Genomic DNA, 20174 nt, shown 5'->3' on the forward strand with positions numbered 1-20174 from the left:
AGGATACAACAACGATTTGGAATGTGTGCTCCAAATTGTTCTATGCCTTATTGAAAGCACCTCCATATAATGTCCTCAAATGTGTACACCAGTATTGTAGGTGGTGCGCTAACTCACCAAATTGTAATTTCCAGGATCACCACCATTGTTTTTCAAATATAGGTGCAAAATCTGCCCTTGTCTGTGTAGATGGATTGGCAGATTGTTTAAATATTTCTTGAAGTCAGCGTCGAGGACAATCTCTACCACCTCAATTTTTCCATGAGCACTTAAGGAGGGTGGTCTATTGATCCATCTTAGTTTTCATTATCTCTCAAAGTCTCCTTGCTATGCAGACCCCTATTTTTTTCAAAGTAAAGGATTCGCTTCGCTGTATTTAGGACTATATTAACTGAATAACTTTATCAATCATTTACAAGCACTATTGTTATTATTATTATCATTATTTTCATTAATATCATTATTATTATGGTATTTATTGAGTGCGGACCTGGCTTCGAGAAGCAACAGAATGCTTTACTAGTAGCAGTAGTAGTTACATATATGTACTTTTCAAAATATAGCCTTGCCTCCCTTTTACGTCTATTATCTTGAGATAACTCACCACTCACTTTGGATGATACAGGTGAGTGATGACGATTACCAATCAAGCGCCAGAGAACAATAGTGGAATAAAGAATTAAGCAATAAACCCTGAGCTTGCGGGCCATTACCACTTTAGGTAATGCCCCAGAGCCAATAGTTACAGGCCTGAGGCTTAACTCAGGCCCCGGGGAGTTTACGGAAGCTCTAATGGCCCCCCAGCAAGGGGCTTATTTCTTATAGTACTCCGGCCCGTTACACCGGGGTTCTAATAGTTTCTTTTTTCAGTTGTCAGCTTCTCCGGTGTTTAGCACCTGAAAAAAGAAAAGAAAAAAGATGCCTGCTATGAAATGGGATACGTACTCTATTCTCCCTTTCCATGATGGCCATTCACACGAGTATAAAAAAGTAAACAAAGAAGTTTGGTGCCATGGAACAGGAGAAGGGACTACATGTAGTTCCTTCTCCATTTCCATGGTGGCCATTGAAAAGCGGAAAAAAGTGAACAAAAAAAATGGCTGCCATGGAACGGGTAGAAGGGACTACACATAGTCCCTACTCCCTTTCCATGGCGCCCATTCAAACTTGCAATCTGCCTAGGGGAAAGGCTTTGTCGAGCTGGTAATGACTCGGGGAGGGCCAATAAGCTTGTTTGTTATAAGCATATTGTCCCTCCCGGGTTACTCGTATAAAATAATCCCTCTTCTAAAATAATTCCTGCTTAACATTTTCTGGTGTCCTTTTTCTTGAAGTTGTGCCTTGTTTTGTGTAACAGTGCTGGCATTTTCTGCCATCTATACATTTCCAACCGTGTCCATTCTTATAAGAGTGATTGTGAATGTACGTGTTTCCCTTCTGCAGTGTTTGGGAGATCATCGGCCAGTCTGATGGAGGCCTCTCTGTGTTGAGGACCTTTCGACTGCTTCGGGTCCTCAAGCTGGTGCGGTTCATGCCCGCTCTGCGGCGTCAGCTTGTGGTCCTGATGAAGACAATGGACAACGTTGCAACCTTCTGCATGTTGCTCATGCTTTTCATCTTCATCTTCAGGTAGGCACTGGGGGATTGGTCGTTCAAGTTTCTTCTTCTTTCATTTCAAGAGGATCCAACCCTGGTTATTGGTGACATCTTAGTGTTGCTAAAGGCACCACCTTGCCCTTGTTTGGCCATAGATCATTGCATGCATAGGGTAATTGCTTGGGATCTTAATTTCTTCATGTAAACCCATGGTTTCTTTGCTGTCTGAGTCCTAATACTGGAAACCTTAATAGAACCAAAGTGTCAATGATGTAAGAGAAATTCTTGAGATTCACAATGATTCTTATTTATGATGTCATACCCACTGCTGTTGCAGCCTCTATATGACAGTGGAGACCTTATGCTATGTATGGTCACTATTAATTGATTTTGGAGGTGGCATAAATGACATCACTCAGATTAACTCTAATTGCTGTATACTCACATGTGCGGTTTACCGAGGTTTCAACTAAACAATTTGAATTTGGCTTGTGGTGATTTAGTGAAATCTACATTTGGTAGTTTTACTTTTTTCTTTTGACCTTACACACACAGGCGCTCGTACGCACGCATGCACAGTCTCTCTCTCTCTCTTGTTTCTTTTGACCTTACACACACTTATTGTATTGCAAGCACCCACTGATAAGGGAAGCCAATTATCATTGTTTTAGGAAGACAATAACCCTTTTATTTCAATAGAATTGTTGTGGTTTTTCCATCTCCACCATTCCAAAGTCTTCTCGCCTACTGGGCCCCAATTCATGATCAACTTCGCCTAGCGTGAAATGAGTCATCCGATGCATCTGACCATGTTTTACATTCACAGTATCCTGGGAATGCATCTTTTTGGCTGCAAGTTTAGTTTGAAGACGGACACCGGGGACACCATCCCAGACCGGAAGAACTTTGATTCCTTGCTTTGGGCCATCGTGACCGTATTCCAGGTAAGAGCAGCTGGGGGATGGGCACTTTGGGAAGGCATCGCCAGCAAGGATGGGTGACTCGTTGACAGTCCTCACACTTCTTCAGGTCTTCGGGCATCTATGAGAGCATTGATGAAGGGGTAAGCAGTCGGGCAGTAGAAACTTGATTTCCTTGCTGTCATCCCACATTGCACCCGACCGCCTTGCACTCCACACCCACGGCTGGGCCCAGAGAGGTTGGCATCCATGGGTTTCCGGGGGTTGGAGCCTGATGTGCAGGGTATTTAAATTGTTGAGCGCAGAATTCTGGTCACGGAGGAGCCACCATTGGTGGACTGACATGGTTTAGACCTAGATGCTGGGAGACCTGGATTCAGCTGTTTAGGGTTTAGGAAGTTTCCAATTGGCATGCCTACTAAGGAGTGAGTGAGTGAGTGAGTGAGTGAGTGAGTGAGTGAGTGAGTGAGTGAGTGAGTGAGTGAGTGAAATACCCATTGCCTGTAGGTCCTGATCTTAACCCCAATGTGCACAGCTGCACTAATATGCGTGTTTAATGTCGCGGGATTGCCAGATTAACAAAGATAGCTGGTGCCATAACCTAGGCCTTAGCACTTAGAATCAACAGTCACCTTTTCAGTTTTTACCTCAGTACATCTACAAGCACAACCGACCCTTGCCAAAGCAGATATCTAGTGGCGTATCGCTGTGTGCTATTTCCCATGTATACTGGTCGCTCTCAAAATGCTCTTGCAACCCAGAGGATTTGGAATCCAATTGTGTTGTGTGCTAGCAAGCAGTACAGTATACTTTATGAATCTACAATGTGGGCCTCTTGTTCAGATCAGTGGCTTGTGGTCACCCTGTCCTTTGAGCAAGTTAGAGTCTTTTGATTTCTTCCACGGTTATCACCCGATACAGCATATCACCCAAGTGAAGCAAGATGTTGACCAATGCCTCGACTGCAACAGATCTTTTTATGTTCTTCCGGGAAGTCTGGATGCTTAGCACAGTGCAACTCATCCAGTGGACACACTTTGCATGGCGATTGCATGCAATGCACCTCATTGAGGCTATGGACAGGTCCAGCCAGTCATTCATGCGTATCCACATAGGAGCCTTTCGGACACCCTTATTGGCCTTTCGATGGCCCTATTGGCCAGCCTTCCGCCACATTGTTGATTCATAAAGTATACTGATCGAGGCATCACATACATCTAGCAACACTGCAGGCAGGTCCGTATGAACTAGCGTGACAGATAGGCCAGGGATCATATTGCTCCCTATATCCTGCCGGTCCCTCGCACCGGCAGCCGCTGGTCCTCTGTTTTGTTTCCTCCCCATACCGCCTTGACTTTTTTGTACCCCCAACATATAATCCCTGTACTCCTACCTCCATGGTTGGGGGTCGTGGAAGGGAAGGTCCCCACTGCTGTTCCTGCTGGCAGCATTTCACTAGTTGCCATAGTGACCGCATCTGGGAAGATTATTAGTGCCTTGAAGCTGATAATGAAGATTAGATGTATAGTCATTCTACCATGACTGGCACACCAATAACACCAGTGCGAGGCTGAAATAGCTCACTACCTCTAGAAATTGGGTCAGCCCACCCCATCCCTCCAATTAATTCTGATGGCGGTCCCTTAGGCCACATCACTCCGTATCCGGCCAGCCATGCACATGCATGTATCTATCAGAGAGGACATTCTGCCCAGCACTGACCCGGAAGCATAATATAAGGTAGCCTTGTATGGTGCACTCCTGACATTTTTGGGACCTCGCTGCATGCGGCTGTGCAATAAAAGAGGGAAGGGGGTTGGTAATGGGCCAAAGGGAAAGGCAGATGCAAATCCTATGGTGTGTGTGCTTTCAGTTTGGAAGCACGTGGATCCTGGAAGTCGTTCTGATTCCAGTGGTTAGTGGCCAAGAAACCTTCATTGTGTTTCATCCTGAAAGGAGGCTCCAATATGCATGCACTGGAGTCAGCGCTGCGAGGGCCTAGGTATCTGCTGGCGTGGGCTGTGTCCTAGGGCTAAAGAGGTGAGCAGCACGCCCCCTAGGCATTGTGTGCTTGTAGGAACCTTCCCGCAATGCACAGGAATTGATTGAGTGAGTGGTGTAAGGAGGGATGAGGTTAGGATAGGAGTGGGTTAGAGTGGGAGGGCGCTTTACTGGGCGAGATTCACTGGTTTCCGGTGAGTTGGTCTGGTGCCGTTTGAGCATTTGCTTGTAGACTCTATTGGAAAGGATTCTTCCTGTTCTGGTGTAGATAAAATGGCGCTGGGAGGTCGGCCCAGATGAGTCTCAGCTCAGGTACTCCTTGGCTGATGCACAGTGTTCTGTAATTTTGCGATCCCACTTGCAAGGTATCTGGGAGCCTGAACCGAAGGATTCCAATTATCCATAGTCTGCTGCTGACCAGTTGATTGCAGGTTTGTGTCATGTGTGTATAAGTAGGGAGAGGGGGGGCCTGTATGATTGTTGTTAGTGCGAGTGGGCAACTGTTGGTTGAGGTTTGTGTGCTGGGGTCATGTTGGTGTCAGTTGAATAGCCAGTCTGGTGTTGTGCCAGTATTTAGATGTAGACTCTGCTGGTAAGGTTTCTTGCTTTACCGCTTTAGATGAAGTGGCTCAATGAAATCAACCCACAAGAGTCCAATAGCCCATTCTCCTTGGCAGGTGCATAGTGGACCAGCCTTTTGCATTTCCGCAACCGTTTGGGTGAGATTTCATTTAAAAGGTTTTGGGGTTCGACCCGAATTGGCGTGAGCTTCCTAAGTCCTTTGCTAATGAGATGTACGCAGGGTTGTGGCATGTTTGTATAACTAGACAGAGGAGGTTCCATCTGGGCGATGTTGCTGTGAGTTGGCATCTGTTGGCTGCAGTTTTTGTATTGCGCTCATTCTAGTGTGCGGTGAATAGCCACGTTCTCAGGGATTTTCTGAAGTTGCGATGGTGCTCCTCTCGGCGCAGGCATGTGATCATAGAACTCCTGAGTTTCCTGGAGAGGGAGGGGCAGAAAGATTCTCGGCGGCCTTTCTGATATACGTTATTCACCGTCACTGCGGCCATTTTGCTGGATCAAAGAGTTCACAGTGGTTTGTTTTGGATTTCCATACCCTGCCATGGAAAGTGAAGTAGGGCAAGCACCGGGTTTGGAAATGCATCCTCTGATTCATCGGGAGCCAGTTCATTCTCAGCAAACGGTTAGCTGCTGTATTTCGGACCCAGTACTCTGCGGAGTAGCTCATCCGAGAACCCAAGGTAGGGGCTCTTGGCATAGTCCAGTCTTGGGAGTGCTGGTGCAGTCTTCGCCTTGCCTTTCTGCATTGAGGTCAGACAAGGAATGGTGCTATAGATCATGTGTGGTTGGAAAAAGCAGGGCTTTACAATGGCTTTCAGCTGTGGCTCAAGTGTGCGGTCGCTGTCCATCAGGAGTCCAAGGTTTTTGGCTGTTGTCATAGGCAGAGGGCAGGTTACCATTTCAACGGGCGACAGAACCAGGCAATTGCTGTAGGACTCTGTAGTGCTATGGTGCAAAATATAAGCTTGGTTTCTATTGGGTCAAGTTTCAGTCTGTCATCATTCTGGAGACCCAATGCGTGAGTCCTGAGTTTAGATACAGTGCATTCTATGTAGAGCTGTTTGTGAGCTTTCAGGCCATTTGGATAACATCTTCATATTTGAAGCAGGTGTGGGCTGAGTTATGGATGAGGTGGCTTCCTAAGACTAGTATGCACAAATAAGCTACACACATGCTTCTTTTTTAAACACATTTATGCTGCACTTTGCTATACAAGGAACACCACTGTCCCTAAAACACCCATTGGTCTTGCTTGACATTTTCAACTCACAGGATGCTTAAGACAACAAGCAGAAAAAGGAGGCGCACACGAAACATCTGCATCTCCATCTTCTCTAAGATGTGTTGGCTAGAATGGCCTATCAAGAGGCGATAACATCCAAGTTGAAATCATTGAGATATGCTGGCTGTACAGAGAGTGCGTGGCTTGAATGGTTGTATACAAATTGACCAAATCACAATTGACCGAATCACAATTGATCTTCCGCACAATTGACTGAATTTTAAAGGTCAATTAGTACATACCCACCCAATGCAAAACCCCCGCAACCCCCACCCAAACCCCTTGTATTATTTATAATACAACACCAACCCAATATATATATATATATATATATATATATATATATATATATATATATATATATATATATATATATATACATATAAGGTCAATTGTGCAAAAGGTCAATTAGGACCATTACAATTTTTCCAATTAGATCATTTGGTCATTTGTGCTCGGTCAATTTGTGTAATATCGCTAGAATGGCCTATCAAGAAGCTGTACCATCCAAGCGGAAGTCATTGCAGGAATGTCAGCACCGACATCACAATCCCATTCCTTTCATTTTGGTCAGTCTTTAGGCAGCAGGCAGGCATGCTTCCCTGTAAGACTCCAACCTTTATTAATGATAAGCTGAAAAGTAAATCATGGATGCCTTGCTCAGACCTCACAACGGCTCCGGGGGATTTGGACCAAGGCAGGAGTGAAATAGGCTTAGCAGTCACTCAAAATGAAGCAGTGGCATTTTGTTTAGCTAATCTGGTCAAATTGCCACATGGGGAGAGCTAATTACTAGGAATTTCGGGGGAACAATGGAAGGTGCCAGAAAGAAGGCGAACAATGGATAATAATGTATGAGCAGCGGCGCTGAAGGGGTTAATCAGATGTCTTTTCTCCCACACAGATTCTCACCCAGGAAGACTGGAATGTGGTCCTCTACAATGGAATGGCCTCCACCTCATCTTGGGCGGCACTCTATTTCGTGGCGCTTATGACGTTTGGCAACTACGTGCTTTTTAACCTCTTAGTGGCCATCTTGGTAGAAGGATTCCAAGCAGAGGTAAGATAGCAAGCAATGATGAACGTCTGGGCCTATGCTGCAGGCCCTGTGTGTGGGGGTGGGGGGTGATACACTGATTTCCCCCACTCCTTCCCAGAAGAGAAGAGGGTGTATCCTGAGGAAATAGCACACTCTCACAAGAGCTAGGATAAGCATGAGGTCTCCTTAATATACTGAAGTGTAGGGAAAGAGCAGCTGGAAATTGAGGTTTGTGGTATGGTAAAAGGAACAAAAAGGGGCACGCCAGGAGGGCTTGCTGATCCCTAGTGCCTCCACTTAAGCAATGCTGCACTGTATTAGCATACCTTTATCAACACCACTTATTTAGCTGCATAAAGAGGACCTTACATTAGCCCTCACCCGTTGTAAATCACTTTAGCCATTCCCAGGCTGTGTTTACCATCTGGAATTCACTTATTTACTGAACAAGAAGGGTAAACCCTTACACTGGCCAACACTCCCCCTTTCATTTCATATGCCAAGACTTATCTATATATCAGGTTTGGGTCTATTTGACTTAAAACATTTCACCTAATCACATTTGATCGGATCTATTTGACCTTTTTTCAGTCTAAAATGCGGGGTGGACCCCTGCAAACCTCCCCACTTCTCCTCAACCTAATCTATATGCTTACCCACCCCCATATATTTAATTAAATTTGTCCCCAAAAAAAGGTAAGAAAATTCAATCAAATATTTTAGGTGAAATGTTTTTAGGTCAATTATGCTAATTATATATATATCATACAAGGGCAGAATGAATGTACACATTCTATACGAAATGTACACGCACGTGTAGATGGTGTACATTTCATAAATGTACACTGCTAAATGCATAAAGTCGCACATCAGGAATTACTTTGATATGTGTTTTTAGGTGAGATGTATTGGAGTTGTACATTGCATACATGTACAAAACCTAAAAGGCTACATGCCTCACATCAAAGTCAGATCTTACTATAATATGAGCTTTCATACATGTAGAAGCCTTTCCTAGCCATGTCCCTCATGTAAATAAAACAGACAGAGGCTGGGATTCCAGCTATACGACTGAAAGTATATATTCATAATCGCCCCAGCGTGTTACCTTTACGTAAGGATGAATATGGTGAGGTGCTGCATAAATACCTGGCTTACCAAAAGAGCAAAGACGAGGAAGTTTATTTCTAGCTGTAAACACAGCTGAAAATCAGGATAGAGTCATTTATTTAATTTGCTAGTCGAAGTACCAAACCACAGCCATCTCCACTCTTAGGAGCCTAAAAAGGCTAACGGAGAACTATACACAGGTCGGCATCTGCATGATGAGACTGGATGTTTCACACATGGTGCATCAAAATGGCAACACACTCCAGCTCACAGTACATTTTTTGTAACGGTTGCCCTTTCTCAAATCCTTCCCAAATTCAATGTTTTTCATGGAGCCCATGTCACTTAATTAAAAATCAAGAGAGCATGTCTGGCAATGCCCTGAAATACCATGGCTGGCTCAGAACTTGCAGAAAGTTTGCATTTTGACGTATGTGTGTGTGTGCATATGTTTCATTATCACGCTCTGACCGCCGGTGAGGGTATTATTGCTATTAGCACACAGGGTTCTTAATCCGGGGTGTTGATAGCAATCGATGTGTTTGAATGAACGTGGTGTGCATTCACAGTGTCTCATTCAAACAAATACTTACCTAACATGGCCGCCACGGAAATGGAAGGCAGGGCTCCATGCAGAGACCTTCTTTCATTTCCATTGCTATCTGGGATTTGGAAGTGGAAGCAGAAGTGGCGACGCTGCAAAAAGGAACTGGTAATTTGGGTGGGCAGGTTTTGGGGATGAAAGAAGAACTGGGGGTAAGATGGCGGGGTGGGCTCACGCAGCTCTGAGTTTGCTTCGTATGCGGGCTTGGATCATTGGATTCAGCCCGCGATCCCAGCAAGTTGATTGGCTGCGGCAGCCACCGCGGATGCTAATATCCTTCAAACCCTCCCATTAAATAGTCCGAAAAACACCCACAGTTAATTTTGGAGGGAAAAGTTCAGATCTTTTCACGGATGGATTCATTTTTTTTTTTTAAATAATGTTTTAATTGCATTTTGCACAGCTTTGAACAAGTGTTTTTCCCACAGGGAAAAGAAAAAAAAATGTCAATATATGTTACATTTGGATGCCTTGACTTTTAAGATTTTTGGCAGGCGCACACCTACACCTTATCACAAGTTGGCGCACTAAAGAATTTTGAAAATCGAGTTGTCCAATTCTGAGATATACAAGTTTTACTACTTATCTATATGTCATGCATGAGCAGAATTAATGTACATCTTCTATACGCAATGTACAGGTGTGTGTAGAAAATGTCCATTTCATACATATACACTACTAAATGCATTGAATTACACATCATTTCTTATGTGAGATGTACAGGAGATGTACATTGCACACATGTCCAAAAAAGACAACGCTATATGCCTCACATCATAGTCAGTTTTCATACGTAGAGGAGGCGTGTAACACATGCGCAAAATAAACGTGCATCTTCTATATGATCTGCACAATGCCTGTTGGACATGTTCATTTTATACATGTACACAACTATATGTTTGATGTCAGTTTTCATATGTATATTGAGGTATAGGAGATGGATATTGCACACATGTAAAGGAAAATCATACATATAGGAGTTGTGTGGAAAATGTGCATTTCTTATGCCTTCACACCATACACTCACATGCTACACACTTACACTCCAAACGCCCATACACCTTACACAACACATACACAGTTATGCCACACACACTTATATTACACACTCTTATGACACAAAATGTTAGACCACAAAATCTTACACCAATGTTACAACACATTCTTACGCCACATGCTTTTTTGCCACACATGCTTATGGCACTTGCTCTTACACCACATGCCCTTAGGCTGCACACACCCATGCCATGTGCACATTTGCCACGCACTTGTACGCCATGATTTATATGCCCCCCAATTCGCCACTAATCCTGGGCCACGCATTCTTACATGACACGCTCTTAGGCCCCACACTCTTTTGCCACCTTCACACAGCCCATGCTTGTATGCCATACACGTATGCCACAACTCCTAAGCCACTCACTCTTACGTGACATGCTTTTATGCTGCACACTCATGCCACACACTCTTATGACATGCACTGTTAGTCCACATGCTCTTATGCCATGCAGACTGATTCCATGCACACTTATTCCACACACCCTTGCGCAATTGCTTGAATGCCACATCCTCACTTGACATACACTCACACAACATACACTGACATGGCACACAGTCATATACCATATGCACATACCAATTCACCTGACACTTATACACCAGTGGCTCATAGTATATGGTCACATACCACTCATGAACCACTCATACACCAAACACCATACTTCTATACCATACACTCATATGGTATGGGCTCGTTCGCCATACACACATAGCATAGACAGACAGATACACACACACACGCCACACACTCATATGCCGTACACCATACACCACAAAGCCACACACTACACTTATATTCCATGCACAACATGATGTCAGCAGAACTGTATCCAGTTGCAGGGCATACAGCGAGTGAATCAGAACAGAGGTGGAGAAAGGCAGCGCACAGGTTCGGTCAAACCACAATTCTGTTTTCCTGTCATCCCAGAGTCTTCATGTAAATTCCAGCAACATGGAGCCACTTTGGTGGCATTAGTGCACCAGATAACAATGAACATAATGTAATATGTCACAGCATACCAATATTCAAATGGCCTCTAATGCACTTAGTAACCATTCATCATTGAATCTGAATTATATGGTGAACACGTCCACATTTCTAAGAGCAATGGCAGACTAAGGTAATCTTTGAGTTGTTGTCAATGCCAAACTGAATAGTGATGGATAGAATGTTTAGAATACATCTTAACTATTGAAATTGCTCTGGTCAACCCACCATTGTTTTTCAGCCTTTTTGTGCCATTATAGAAGCGAGAAAATCATATGCAAGTCAGGTTTGGTGACACCCACAAAAAAGCGCAGTCTCGCTTGAACGGCTGCATCACACCCCTTTTGCATGTAATCTTAAGTAGACGCAGACAGCTTTTGGTCTCAATGGGCATCATTAGTTTGGTTTAGTCTAGGCATGCAGCACGCACAGGACCATCATATGGGCAGCCTCGCCTTAATTAGGTGGACATATGAAAAACTGAACAGTGATGGATGCAAGGTTTAGCAAGAATCATATCCACCGGCATCAGCCTGCTATGCCATTCCAGAGGAGGAAAACCATATGTAAATCAGGCTCTCTCACCCCCCAAAAAGGCAGTCCAGCAGAAACTGCTTGGTCAAATCCCTTCTGCATGACATTGTAAGCAACCCCAGGCATGTCTCTGCCTCATTGGGCATCAGGAGTGTAGCGCAGCTTGGTTCTCTAGGTACATCAGGCACAGGACCCACGTCAGGGATTATCTGTGCCAATTAGAGTGGCTTATGCAAAACTGAATAGTGATGGGTGGAAGGTTTAGTAAAGGGGGCAGTTCAGGTCAAACTGCTAGGTCACAACCCTGCTGCACAGGACCATGTCATTGAGTTGTTGTGAAGGCTACCCTGAGACAACTAAGCTGTCTCGGACAGTCCTTACTTTGTACTGCAGGGTTCGAAATTGAGGGGAGCGTGGAGCTATTTGCCAAGAATAGCCTGTTAGTTTGACACCAACAACTTCCAGATCCTATTTTTTAATGTCGAACAAATACACCCAATTAATTTGAACTATGTGCATTTGAGACAATCGATAAATAAACATTAGAGCATATTTATGCAACATTTTATGCATAAGGATCATAAATAATGGACAACATGATACGTTTGCATCTTTCGTGGAAGTTAGATATGCGGACCGCTACGTACTAGCTCCTCGTTCCCCAGTGGTAGTTCCTGGTCCCGGTTAATGCTGGATACCCAGGAGCTGTTTATAACTCTACTGTATCCAATCTTAATTTCAATCCCTGTACTGTACTGTTATGATAACGGGAGTGTTAGTGCCAACTTCTGTCTTAAACATTTCTCACAACAACTGTAGCATTGCCAAATCTGTGGAAAGCAATACTTACGTCTTTGGACCTTCAAAGACATCCATCCATATTCTCTCATCTTCAGGGGGGCCACCAACCGTTATCACACGTTCTCCCTGGCGATGGAAGCCTTTGCTGCGCCGTCTGCCTCCATGATCAGGAAGTCCCTGATTCAGCACGGACCCTTGTGGCTCATGATTAATGATTAATAAAGAGAAGCAGGTTAGATCTGTGCTACATCAGGAGCGGGGGGAGAGGGGGTGCGGGGTAAGAGATCAGTGATTCAGTTAAGACATTTTTGGTTGCAAAAAAATCCAATAATTAACAAACATCTTTGAATAAATTGGAACCAGACAGTCAAAGACTTTCATAGATTGCAGTGTGCTTAAAATAGGAATGGCAGTTCTGGAGACTCTGAAGGATTCTTAAACATGATTGTACATTTATTTTCTTCGAATGTCTCTCAGAGTCCCTCCCGCCCCCCATGAACCCCTTGTGGCCAGTTGTGGACATGTGCAAGTCCAATTACTACATAGGTTTATGTTTTGCTCTCCGACTTGGAATCTCAAAAGGCTGTTCTTTTGGCTATATACCTGACCGCCATTTTTTAGTTCCTCGCTCCTAGTAGTATGAACATTGGGTATTTTCACTTCCAAGTAAACAGACCGAGTTCCAAAATTGAATGTGTGGAATTTGATGACTTTGGGCCTCATTACGAGTCCGGCGGTAGCCGTGCTGGTAGAACCGGCAGGTTGCTGCCGGACCCGTAGGGATTTACCGGCTCCGGAATTGCCAGACTTACCAGGGCATTACAGCCCCAGTGGTCCGGTAATTCCGGAGCCGGCATTCCGTTACTCCCCATTCCTGTGGAGTCCCATAGTTCTTTGTGTGGTCCAGTTTCGGATTCTTTTCTTGTGTTGCAGTGGTGGGTTTTTTCTCTGGTGATCTCTTCTGCTTGGTGTGTTCAAGAGCCATAGTTTTAGTAGTTTCCTAAATTGTAGTTGATCTTCTGCTGTTGGTATTTCCTGAGGGAGCGAGTTCCATAGCTTCACCACTATGCAGGAGAATGCTAATCCTCCGAAATGTTTGTTTTGCGCATTGAATTGGTTTGACGAGAATGTCATTAGATCTCAGTGTTCAAGTTGGTTTGCAGACAGTGATTTTTTCCTGTATGAATTCCCCTCCATTGCCGTAGATCGCTGTTTGTGTTATGCAGAGAGTTTTGAAGGAGATGCGTTTTTTTTTACTGGTAGCAATGCAGTGTTCCTAGTGCTGGAGTGATGTGTTCTCTCCAAGTGAGTCTAAGGAGTAGTCTTGCTGCTGCCTTCCAAATTCATTGGAGCTTCCTCATTAGGTATTCTGGCATTCCGAGGTAGATGCTGTTGGCGTAGTCTATTCTTGAAATTGCGAGAGAGATGACAGTGAGTTTTCTGAGTGTGAAAGAGAGGTAAGGAAGTATCTTCTTGATCATGTGTAGGTGGAAGAAGCATTTCTTTACTTCTGTGTTGACTTGTGGTTCTAGTGTTAGTTTGTTGTCCATTAGAATTCCAAGGTTTTGAACACTTTGGATGGTCCCAACAGGTTTCCTAGCTCAGTGGGCCATGGAGTGTGATTGTTGTTCAGTGGGCCATTGGGTGTGATCATGATTTCGGTTTTGTCCGGGTTGAGTTTAAGGTTGTTGATGCTCATCCACTAGTTTAATTCAGTGAGGCATTCAGTGAGTGCTGGGTTTTGTTATTCACTGGCATTGATTTTACGGATGATTTGAGTGTCATCTGCGTAGTTATAGCTCGTAAGGCCATTATTTTTGATGAGGTTGATCAGTGGGATCAGGTAGATGTTAAATAGTAATGGGGATGGCATCAGCCCTGTGGGACTCAGCATGTTGTTTTCCAGGTATTGGCTTGAAAGGCGCTATCAAAGTTGTTTCTGTTCTTTCTGTCAAGAAGGATTTTAGCCTGAGTAGAGCTGAGTTGCCGATCTCAAGATCTTCTAGTCTTTTGATTAGTGTATCGTGGTTTACTGTTTCGAAGGCCGCTGAGAGATCGACCATGTGGCTGGTACCACGGGAAAGAACGCACTGTGTACTGCCCTGTTTCCAGCCACCTGAGGCCCTTCCACAGGTGGCGCCATCTTGACTGTCGGAAGGCAACAGTGAGCTCCTCCCTGTTGCTTCCCCATGTCTCCACCCTGCCCTCCCACACACAAAAACATACCATACCCCTCCACTTACCTGGTGGATCAGAACTTTGTGCTCCAGTCCCGTCGCTCCTCCCCACGTAGACCATGGAAATGGAAAAGGGACGACATCCCTTTTCCTGTGGTGGCAACCATCTTTTTTTATGCATTTCTATGGGGGAGAAGGCTCACTCAATACGCCCACAGCCCTCCTGAAAAGAAAATAATTAAACCATTTGCACCCTGGATGAACCCCGGGGTGCAAATGGCTATCACCCCCTTCTCGGGGGTTGGACATGGCCGGTAATGACCCAAAGCCCTCGACGAAGCCCTCGCTTTACTCGCTCCTGCCTAGGCTTGGCCTGTCAGACTTTTTAACGCCATGTCTGCCCCTCAAAGCAGGGGTAATTGCCATATTAAACACTGTTTTCATTTAAATGTATATATAGTGCTCTCAAACCATAATGTACATACTCATTAAAAAGGTAGATGTGCATAAACAAATTGCACACTAGCAGACACATTTTTTTTTTTTTACAAAAGATTCTTTTAAAAATTTCAATAAGACAAAGGACCTCATCATGAGTTGGGCGGTAGCCCTTAAATGCGGCAGTAACACTTTTACCACTGCATTTAAGGGTCCGCCCAATCACGAGTCTGGCAACATTTACCCCCAGCCCTGAGCTGGGGGTAAATGCGCCACCTTAATGCACCTTCTCAGATGCAATTAGCGCAGCGCTATTAGCACACGCTAATTGGGGAATACCCATTGCTGCCCAACCCTTGATCCGGCGCTAATATCGCCAGACCGGGTGGCAGTAACGCACCACCGGGATACTGCCCAACTCGTGATGAGGCCCAAAGTCTGCATTTGTTATGTAACATTCCAGTTACATAATCAATATCCAAATGGAATCTATACTAGTCAAAAGGCATCAGCTTATTTTATATAAACTGTTTACTCTTTAGAAATATATTTAATTTCATATAAGAAAGAAATAACTCCAAACAGAAATACATTCTTTAATAAAGCAATATCTGCGTGACCGGAGCACTAAAAGCATTTTTTTCTGTCCCAAAAAGCTGCAGCATTTCGGGACAGAAAAAAATTTGGGACAGAAAAAAAGGAAAAAAAGAAACAACCAAGAAAATGGCCGCCGGGAAAGGGAAAACGGAGTCCGTTTTCCCTTTCCATGGCGGCCATCGGGAGTGGACGCGCTGGGAACAGAAGTGGTCCCAGTACAACCGCTCCAGAAAAAAAGGAGCAGAAGGTAAGTGGGGTTGGGAGGGCGGGTTTTGAAGAAACACAAGGTACCTGTGTCCCCGGCAGGGGACGATGGAGGACTCCAGCCATGTGGAGGCACGGATTGGGGATGGCCCCGCTCCGAGCCTCTACACGGCTGGAGGCTGCCAACGTCCCCACCGGGGACGAAGGAGCAAGAAGGTAAGTGGGGGTGGGGATGGCAGGTAGGAGGGAGGAAAGGGAAAAAAAACAATTAAAAAAAGCCTTACCCACGCCCCCCACCGAAGACAAGGAGGCTGGAATCCCGGCTGAGAATCGAAGGATTCTCGGCCGGGTAACGACCCGGCGAGAACCAATCAGAATATGTGTTGCATTCTGCTTGACTCTCGCCGGGTACTAATAGGAATTATAAAACCCCAAAGACATATAATTCAAATTGAACATGTAAGATATCTATTTTTCCCCCCATAAATTGAAACATTCTTAAAGATACAAATAATGTAATAAAAAGGACTCATCCAATAGGGTAAACAATTGTGTTCCTTAATGAATACCTAATGTCTAGGTGGATGAATATTCCTTTTTTGCCATCTTACCCCGCAGTTAAGTAGAGCTAGGCCGTCAAAGAGTTTTGGGTTGGGGCATCGCCTGCTTTGCAGCTGCAATAAAAATAGTTCTATGTGTGTGTTATGAAGACAGGGATTGCTGCTTGCTGTATTTGTTGTATTATTATTTGGTATTGGAGATCAGGATGTCATTTGGAACAGAATTGACTTACAAAGTAGGCAATAACAAAGAGGAGGTTGGCTTGGGGTAATGGGATTGATTTCTTTGAGGGGCTTAAATCGGGTGGGGCAGGTGTAAAGGCGGGAGCATATGCCAGCACAGGGAATAAAGGACAGAAGAACAATTATAACATTGACTCATTGAGGCCAGTGTTTCCAGATTTACAAATTACATGGAGTGGTCCAAAAGGCAGAATGCAGGAGAGCTGGGTCAGGCACTTAGATTGGCTAGGACGGTGTACGGACGTTGGGGGGATGCTACCATCCTGTATGAGTCCTGGGGGTGTATGCAATGGCAGTGCGTCACTTGGAAGTGACTCTTGCTCTGTTTAAGCCACACAGCATGCGCTGTATATTTTGGGGAAACTCCCAAAAACAGTCAAGAACTCAGCAACCTTGATTTGGTGGTTCTGCGTTGACCTTGCCTTCTTGCAACGCAGGATGGGCCGATTGTCGGTGCCCACGGTATCTTTCCTGGATGCTAGATCTTCGCCGCTTGACTTCATTGCCAAAATGAGGCCACCCCCTCTCCAGGCGAATAGATGTGGTGTGTTTGAAATTAAATCTATTCAAACATAAGAAAGGTCACGTTCTGTCTTCTTTAGAAAGATAAGCACATTCCCAACAGACATTCCACGATCTTGCCCTTTTTCCGCTAGAACATCGATTTATAAATAAATAGCACATATTGAAATCTCCCTGAGTACGAACTTCACTTGGCCTGAGGGGAGAGTGTGTTTAGTTACTGGGTACAGAGCATGCTGGACTCCATGGATCGACGGAGTGCCCCAGAGAGAACGTATATTGAAGCGGCAGTGGTGTACATGGACCAGAATGGTGTGGAATCTAGCCGAGAACAGATTAGAACAATCTAGAACTCATAGGCACCAGTGATTGGGACCACAAACTCACAAACTGTTTTAAAAAACACATGTTTAGATTATTTATATTTGTATTAATTTACAGATTGAGAGACACAGAGCTACAGCGATAACATTTTAAAAACATAGCTTTTATATCACGCTTAATGCCGTAGACCAGCCTCTAAGCCGAGGACACTCTGCATTGTCTTGCTTTCAAGAAATTAGTCAGAATCACACCTTTTGTTTCTATCAAGTGCCAAAACCCGGATTAGAACCCTGCTCTTGAGTTTCCAAATACTGCAGTTACTATCCTGAGAAAAATCCAGAGTAATTGAACATGTTCTTTCCACTGTAGACAGTTGTGATCTGCATGTAAAGGCTGCCATCGTCAAAATACACATTGGGCCTCATTACGACCCTGGCGGTAATTGAAAAACGATGGCGGTAAATGGTTACCGCCATCGTTTTCCGCCAGGTCCGATCATGACTCCTGACCGTAAACTACGATGCCAATAGCGGCATCGTAGTTAACGCTGCCGCTAACTGCGCTAAGGGTGCGCGCACGCGACTGCCCACACCGTACTTAGCGCCATGGCGGAAAGGTACGCAAATGCCGACCCAAGCGGACATGCACCTAACGCCATCACCGAGGCCGCTAAGTACCTTACCGCCATGGTGCAAATAACGCCATCGCGAACCAACCGTAAAGGGCCAATTCAAGTGAATGCAGCTGCCACAGGTGCACAGAAACAGCACAGGTGAAGGCAATACAGACTCAGGGGAGTACAAAAAGAGCACACCCCACCCCTACCCACACCCAGTCACACTCCACAATGATGGCAATACGACTAGCAATGTTGGGGCTGGAGGACCTGATAGCAATGCATGTGCTACTACAACAGCAACAACAACAACAACAGGCAGCACAGAGGAGACGCAGGAGGAGAAGGAGGGCAAGGCAGGCCCAGCAAGCCCCACCAGCACAGCCAGTGCCACCACGCAGGCAGCCCCCAATCCCACGCATCAGAGCCAATCCAAACAACCTCACTGCTGAGCAGATCCACACCCTGTACCGTTTGGACCGGGACACCATCACCGCCATCGTAGACATGACACACGACGACATCGTCAGCATGATAGAAAGTCCAACCGCCATCCCCCCCCTACTGAAGGTAGTGGCTGTACTCCACTTCCTGGCCACAGGCACCTACCAGCACACAGTGGGGCACCTGCATGGCATTTCACAACCATTATTCTCACGAACACTCATCCAAGTGCTCGATGCCCTCCTCAAGCACACAGACGACCACATCTCATTACCACGGACTGCCCAGGAGATTGCAAACACCAAAGTGGGTTTCCATGCACTAGCCAGCATACCCGGTTGCATTGGTGCCATCGACTGCACCCATGTGGAATTGGTGGTTCCACGTGCCATGGAGGTACCGTACCGCAACCGGAAACAGTTCCACTCTATCAACGTGCAAATGGTCTGTGACTCCAACAAGATCATCACACATTGTTGTGCCCGATTCCCCGGATCAACCCATGATTCAATGGTCCTGAGGAACTCCACAATACCACGCTACATGGAGCGACATGCAGGCCCAAGATCCTGGCTACTCGGTGAGTGCAATGTCATGGAAGTGGGCATGGGAATGACGTACCAGTGCATACTCCACCTGGCAGAAAGGGGGGGGAAGATGCATACTCCACCTGGCAGAAAGGGGGGGGGAAGATGCATACTCCACCTGGCAGAAAGGGGGGGGGGAAGATGCATACTCCACCTGGCAGAAAGGGGGGGGGGAAGATGCATACTCCACCTGGCAGAAAGGGGGGGGGGAAGATGCATACTCCACCTGGCAGAAAGGGGGGGGGAAGATGCATACTCCACCTGGCAGAAAGGGGGGGGGGAAGATGCATACTCCACCTGGCAGAAAGGGGGGGGGAAGATGCATACTCCACCTGGCTGTGAGTAACACAGAGAATGGATACAGAGGAAGGGCACTCACAATGCACAAAACCCCTCTGCATACATAGGGTGATGGCATGCAAAACAGGCTATGGCAGCAATGAGCATATACTGGTTGCATAGTGTGAATCAATTAGTGCATGTAGAAGTGAGCCAAGGTAACAGTTCCATGCCAGCCATGGTGGAACATCATGTTCCTGATCAGACAACATGACTGACACATACATTCTCGCCTACATACAGGTGATGCAGCCTATCCCCTGAAGAGGTGGCTCCTCACGCCAGTCCGGAACCCGCAGAACCAGCACGAGGAGGACTTCAACCGTGCACATACACGTACTCGTGTGGTCATAGAGCAGACATTCGGCCTCCTGAAGGCACGGTTCCGAAGCCTCAGCAGGTCTGGTGGGGCACTCCTGTATGGCCATGAGAAGGTGGCAAAGATCGTCATGGCATGTGTCATGCTGCACAATATGTGCGTCAGACGGAATGTGCCCCTGCCCCCTGACGCAGAACTGCAACCACCTGACGATGAGGATGAGGAGGGTGCAGATGGGGCGCCACCACATGGAGGAGGCGATGCACAGGAGGGGCGTGCCATGCGCCA

General features: G+C 45.6%; 1 protein-coding gene across 4 annotated transcripts in view; it reads left to right on the forward strand.

The window, feature by feature from the left end:
* The window catches only part of LOC138567460 (voltage-dependent T-type calcium channel subunit alpha-1H-like), a 1148189-nt gene that overhangs the window by 731948 nt on the left and 396067 nt on the right, over nt 1-20174 (forward strand). For all 4 annotated transcript variants that reach the window (XM_069645666.1, XM_069645668.1, XM_069645670.1 and 1 more), the window contains exons 10-12: nt 1444-1629; nt 2423-2540; nt 7286-7441. In XM_069645666.1, the coding sequence (XP_069501767.1) occupies nt 1444-1629; nt 2423-2540; nt 7286-7441 (460 nt within the window). The remainder of the gene's footprint in view (nt 1-1443; nt 1630-2422; nt 2541-7285; nt 7442-20174) is intronic.

Source organism: Ambystoma mexicanum, chromosome 2p, assembly GCF_040938575.1.
Source record: "Ambystoma mexicanum isolate Mex_15411 chromosome 2p, UKY_AmexF1_1, whole genome shotgun sequence".
In the NCBI taxonomy this organism is placed as follows: domain Eukaryota; kingdom Metazoa; phylum Chordata; class Amphibia; order Caudata; family Ambystomatidae; genus Ambystoma; species Ambystoma mexicanum.